We start from the raw sequence: 6,217 nt of genomic DNA, 5'->3' as shown, positions 1-6,217 counted from the left end.
AGTGGGATTGCTGGGTCATAGGGGAGCTCTATGTGAAATCTTTTGAGGAACCTCCATACTGCTTTCCAAAGTGGTTGAACAAGTTTACACTCCCACCAACAATCTCCCAGTATTTCTGAAAAGTCATTGCTTCATTTCTCTTTCATAATTTGAAACAGAGAAAGGTTAACTTACATTCCTTAGGTTATAGACAGTTGGCAGTACAGCTAAATGGAGAATTTTTGTGCCTGTCCTTTCCTCTTCACCTAATTGTAGGTTTAGAAATACTAAAGAAAGATTTTTGGGGGGTCAGTCATGGGGCTTGAACTCTGGGCTTGGGCGCTGTCCCTCAGCTCTTCAGCTCAAGGCAAGCGCTCTACCGCTTGAGCCACAGCACCACTTCCAGTTTTCTAGTGGTTTATTGGAGATAAGAGTCTCACAGGCTTTCCTGCCTGGGCTGGCTTTGAACCTTGATCCTCAGATCTCAGCCTCCTGAGTAGCTAGGATTACAGGCGTGAGCCACCAGTGCCTGGCTAAAGAAAGATTTTTTTTAAAAACCTACTCAGCCCTATAGATTTTCATTTACCCCATTCACATGATTTGAGTTGACATAGCACTCCCAAGGCATATTTTGCCTCTTGTGTGATATGAATGACATCTCCAAGGATAGAGACCTTATCTATAATTACATCCTCTGCTCACACTTCCACAGATTCCCTTTATAAAAGCCAAGAAAAAAAACCAGGCAGACTTTTGTTGACTGCCTGCTGTGCTGCTTGCTGTGCTGGCCGCACAGCGCTTCCTTCCTCAAGGTCTCCATGGGAGCGTCTCTGCAGGCTGTGCCACAGAATCTGGCCTATGATTGACTGGATTTGCATCTGAGCAAGTTTGGTGACTCAAGAGTTAAGTCCCCATTCTAGTGTCCTGGCCTGTCTCCTTGGCCTCAAAACACCGGGAGAGTAATGTCAGAAAGGAATCATGTTCCTTTTACGTTCCCTTTTCTTCCTGTTGCCTGATTTTTATTACGCTGAGGAAGTTTGTTTGAGGTACATTTCCATATGACTGACCCATCACTAGGCCTCTGGCCACTTATCAGAACCCATGGGCCCCTACCCAGTTTCCAGACCCTTTAACTGGAGACCACATCCCTGGTGCCACCCAATAGCATTGGCACATAGACCGTGCCATTGGCATTGTGGAATGTGTGGTGTCGGCTACAGCTGGGACCATTGTGCTCTCTGATGCTCTACTTCAGACACACTTAGGAAGATTAATGTTTTTCATATTTTACTTCTCCAGGAACACAGCACTAACCAAACGGGGCTTCCATTTCAGATGGAGCTGTAAGCTGGCAGGATGTCAGGGCCAGCCTGCAGGGGAGCTCAGCAGGTGGAATCCTGTGATAGTGCAGGCACTCATGGGAGCTGTCCAGCATGCTATTAGTGAGGAATCCTTGAAATGATTTCCATCTGTGGAAAGGGACACCAGCAAGGCAGACATTTGTAGCACTTATTTGAAGGAAAAGATCCAGTGGGCTTACTCTAGTTTACCAGATGTCTGGGCCATGTCATTTGCATCCTACAATTCTGGTACTTGGAGCTTGACTGCTTGATTTGGAATAGGGGCAAGTGGGAACATGTATTCTACCTGTGCTGTTTCTGTGCTCTGAATCCAGAAAGGAAAACCACACAGGGAGTCCCAGCATAGGCAGTTCCACTTCCTGTTTGCATCTTGGCAAAACTGCTGAGCTGAGAGAGAGGGCAAAAGCAGTGGTGCATGCATAAAAGGCTGCCGCAGCCTCCCAACTGAGAGCCTCTTCCTGCAAGCAGCGTGTGGTTGTTGTGCTGAGGACCTAATCGCTTCCCTTCTCCCCTTTTTCTCCCTCCTCCTTTGTTTCCAACAGGCCTCACGCTCTCAGCTGCAGGCTCTGGGCAGAATTGAGGCAGAAAGCCTTCTGACTCTGACCACCCAGCTTGTGAAGGCCAAGCTCCCTGCCTGTGAGGCTGAGGACCTCGCCACCTATGAGCAGAAACTGCAGCAGTGGCACCTGGAGCGGGTACAGTTGATTCAGAGGGAACAGGAGCAGCGGGAGAAAGCAAAGCAGAAGTACCAGGCCTGGATGGCAGCGAAGACAGCAGCCTAACAGACTGCCAGCATTTAGCACACAAGCTAGAGACTCAGACTCAGACTCCTCTATCCAGCTTCTCCTTTTCTCAAAAGCCACAATGTGCTCCATGTCATGACACTATGAATGCCAGTCCTGGTGCCAAGTAGGGTGGAGAACTAGGAAGTGGCTGGAGTCGAGCCACCAGCCCAATCCCTATAGGCTCTTGAGGCACATGGTAGCGTCCTGGGCTCAAAGATCAACTGTGAGCATGGAAACTTTCTAGTACTTTGTGAGGGTATGGGAGGGAGAAGTTATAGCTGGAGTCAGGTCTCCAATACAGGCATTTCAATGGTTACCCTGTCCTTGACACAGGCACACCAGACCAAGGTGAATGAGTACAGGTCCTGAGACCTCATGTCCAGGAGTCCCTTTGCCCCATATTCCTACTCCTCCTTCCCACCATGCTCTGCTCCGGGCAAAGTTCAGGACAGCAGTGACCTCAAGACCACAGCACTACTAGATCCTAGATGTTAGGCACTCGGCGATATTTCTAGAATGCAAGGACTTCCAAGAAGAAACTTATGCCCTGCCTATAATGATTTTGTGGCTTGTTTTTTTCTGTCATATTTTCCAGAGCACTGTTTCAGCTCCTTTATCAAGCGGGTGAATGGACCTTTGTGTACATACACACATACACATACACGCACAACTTGTAAACACAGTTATAGACACTGGAGAAAATGAAAGATGGGATGGTGCTTGATGTGCAAAACATGAATAATTGTAAAACTGTCAGAGCAGAAAATTCCTTCTTGAGTTTTTTTTTGTGTGAAAAAATTACAAACAGCTTTTGCTTATGGTATTTTTATTCAGGATTGTACTTTTTTTATTAAGAACCTGTGGAGATAATATATTACAATAATCTCAGAACAATTACTTTTGGGGAGATGGAAGAAGTGGTTTTTGTTATTATTATTAGTATGCTTTTTAGGGAGTTTTTGAGAGGGGTTTGGGGACATAGGTACTATACTTGAACTTGCTAGGCAGGCACCCTACCACTTGAGCCATGTTGCCAGCCCTTTTTGTTTTAATTTGTTATTAGAGATGGTCTCGGGGTTTTGCCCAGGCCTATAGTCCTTTCAATGTGCCAACAACTCAGCCTTAGGAGGTAGTATTGTTAGCCCCACATTACGAAGAAGGAAATAAACCCGTTTCCTCTTCCAACTCTGTTATCTCCTCCCCACAGTCCTGTCTTTGGAGCTGCAGCGTCCTCTCCCATCCTTGAGGATTGTGACGTGTGACTGCTTGTTCTCTGTTCCCTTTCCTGGACACCTGTGCTCTGGGCACTTCAGTACCCTAGCCTGTGGGGGAATTCCCTTCCTCTAGCCAACCTGTCAATCACAGCCAAATCTCCACCTCCTAGCACTAATACAGGGCCTTACCCCCCAAAGTCCCATTCTCCAGTCTCCTGTCATGCCAAGAGCCCTGCTTGTCTCTTTTACTCCCCACATGTAAACTCTTTGCCTCTACTGGTCATTCAAAGTTTAGTTCCAGACTTCAGTTTCACTTGTTTGCCTCCCAGCCTGGGCCCATGTTAGCCATCCCACTGATGTTCTTCTTAGCATCTTTCATTTCCTCTCCATTTAGCCAGGTCCAGTTACCATGCTTACATCCTTCAGCCCCTTTGGAAGGGTTGAACTATCCCAAAAAGTAGGTTGAACCTTAGAATATTTCCTTAGTTGTGTCCTTTTGTCAAATTTAAATGAGATTATTAGATTGAGCCCTATTCCAGTATGAAGGTGGTCTTGAAAGGGGGGAATGAGTGCAGACAGAGGCTTGCGTAGGAGGAAGACAGTGTGAAAACACCATGGGACTAGTTGTTTTCCACAGGGGACTTCCACAAGCTTAGAGTTGCTGAACTTCTATGAAAAGATCAGAAGCCTGGAGAAACAAGGGAGAATTCTCCCTTCAGAAAGACATAGATGGCCCTGCTGACTGGATTGTTCATTGTTGTGAGCTCTTGTGTTCTTTTAAGTTCCCAAATTTTGGAATATTGTAAAGGCAACTTTAAGAGGAACTGATACACCAGTTTGTTTCCTTTGCTTCTGGCCTAGTAGTTTTTAATATACAGTCATATCATGCTGATTAAATTCCTCTACAAAGTCATAGTTTTCCCCTTCAACCCAGTAATTCCACTTATCCATAATTCAATTTTACATCAGCAGCTTTACGTGAGCCTAAGATCCTGGCCTCAGAACAATGAGTAGAATTTCCTTCACATTTCATCAAGATAATATAAGCCACCTAACGTAGCCTCCGCATCCCTCCTTTCTTCCTCACAATGCCCTGTCCTTGCCATTTCTTTCCACCTTACTTAGTCCCAGCTGTTCTCTTCCTCCTTGTCAAAGTGAGATTTCCTTAGTGTCCTCAACACCACACCTTCCTGCTTCATCTGGACCCAGTGGTCAGTGTGGCTCAAGAACCTTTTCCTTCATCCTACCACCAAGCAAGCTCCTTCCCTGTGTCACCGAACTCCCTCAAAGGGTTTGTCCACTGATTGAATGGAGGCTCCTTCCTTAGATGTTGAGAATTGAGCTTTCAGCTTTGCCTCTGATGCACAACGGGGCTACCGTGGCAATGGTCCTTTCCCTTCTTGCCCACTGTATTCCATCTGGCTTCCCTCACCTTATGAGTTGGGGGTCTGCAGCACACAGAAGTGTGCCAGCACTGCTTTTGTGTGTTCACAAGCATTTGATATGACTGCAGGTCATCATACAAAGCACCACGGAGTTGATAGAGATCAGTAACACAGGCCCTACCCTCACATAACGTTAGGCCCACTGAGGAAAGGGCTGGCATGTCTGTACCCGTCAACAGTTACGTGATGTCAAAGAGACAGGTCAAGGTGGGGTGGCGGAGTTCAAAGGAAGAACTCTGCACACTGGGAGGTCACAAAGCACCAGTCTCTAGGAACTATCTTCTGCATTGTACTCTAGTCACATGGGTTTCTCAAGTTGCTCTGGGGAGGGACGGCTCTTTTCCCCAACTAATGAATTCTTCAACTTAAAACCAATTCAGACTAAACCTGTACACTTAGGCACACGTTAGTACAAAAAAAAAAAAAAAAGACTGAAAAGAAAGGTAACGTTGGGGGAAGAAGGGAAAAGCAACAGCAAAGTAAAAGTGTCCAGAATGTCCACACATCCCACCTTGAGGCTCATGCTTTGTCACTAACCTTGCCTGGCATTTCCTGCCCTCTAGTTGGTAAGGGTTTAAGGTCTATGTATGAGGAGGTTGTGGGTGATTTAATAAGCGGTCACAGGCCTTGAAAATACATTGATTAAAGCCAATTGGCTCTGAATGAAAACAGCCTTTACAGTGTGTGCACTTTGCTGACTGGATGTCCCCCAAACACAAGCCAGCGTTCTGTTTTTCCCTTTTTGCTGCAACTGTATTATGACCTCTGGGAAACCTTAACCACTGCAAAGGAACAAAGAACTCTGCAATAGCTATGAGAAAGACTTTCAGAAAGTCTTTCACATTGTCATGTGTCTTCTAGAAGCCAATGCCAAGTCAGAGGTCTGAGTGCAAGCAGGTTTGAGGGGCATTTCCTGTGAGAGAAAAGGACAGGAAAAGCCCTCCAGGTGAAGACCCCACTTTTGCCTCTGTGGTTTGGGAGATGGAGACCCTCAAGGCCCAAACTTGATAACCCAGGGCTGTCTCTGATGGGTTCATTAGGTAGAACTGGACCGGGAATCTTGAGAGGACCTCACATGAGTCCTGGAGAAACACTTCGGTATCATCTGATGGCCTCATTGGATATGGATGGGGAAGGGATGAAATAAAAATGGGTTGGGAAGGCTTTGACTTTAGTGCATCATTAAAACAGAAAAAGTGTTGTGATTGTGTTTGTATGAGCTTTTCAAATATGGTATTTTTTATTTTTTAAATTTTATTGTAAAGGTGATGTACAGAGGGGTTAGTTACATAAGTAAGGTAATAAGTACATTTCTTTTTGAGCAGTGTTACCCTCTCCCTCATTTTCTCTTGCTTTCCCTCCCACTCCACGTCCCCTCTCCCCGTTGTAAAGTTCATTTCCAACATAGTATCTAGTGAGTATCACTGTTGCAA

At 45.9% G+C, this 6,217-nt stretch overlaps 1 protein-coding gene across 2 annotated transcripts in view; it reads left to right on the top strand.

Annotated features, from left to right (window-relative positions):
• Mrps27 (mitochondrial ribosomal protein S27) overlaps positions 1–5,985 on the top strand; it is an 80,271-nt gene extending 74,286 nt beyond the window's left edge. For both annotated transcript variants that reach the window (XM_013015933.1, XM_013015934.1), the window contains one exon: positions 1,883–5,985. In XM_013015933.1, the coding sequence (XP_012871387.1) occupies positions 1,883–2,122 (240 nt within the window). In that variant the 3' untranslated portion in view covers positions 2,123–5,985. The remainder of the gene's footprint in view (positions 1–1,882) is intronic.
• The last annotated feature ends 232 nt before the right edge of the window (positions 5,986–6,217 follow it).

Source organism: Dipodomys ordii, unplaced genomic scaffold (genome assembly GCF_000151885.1).
Source record: "Dipodomys ordii isolate 6190 unplaced genomic scaffold, Dord_2.0 Scaffold28, whole genome shotgun sequence".
NCBI classification, from domain to species: Eukaryota; Metazoa; Chordata; class Mammalia; order Rodentia; family Heteromyidae; genus Dipodomys; species Dipodomys ordii.
This window is presented reverse-complemented; position numbering and strand designations above follow the sequence as displayed.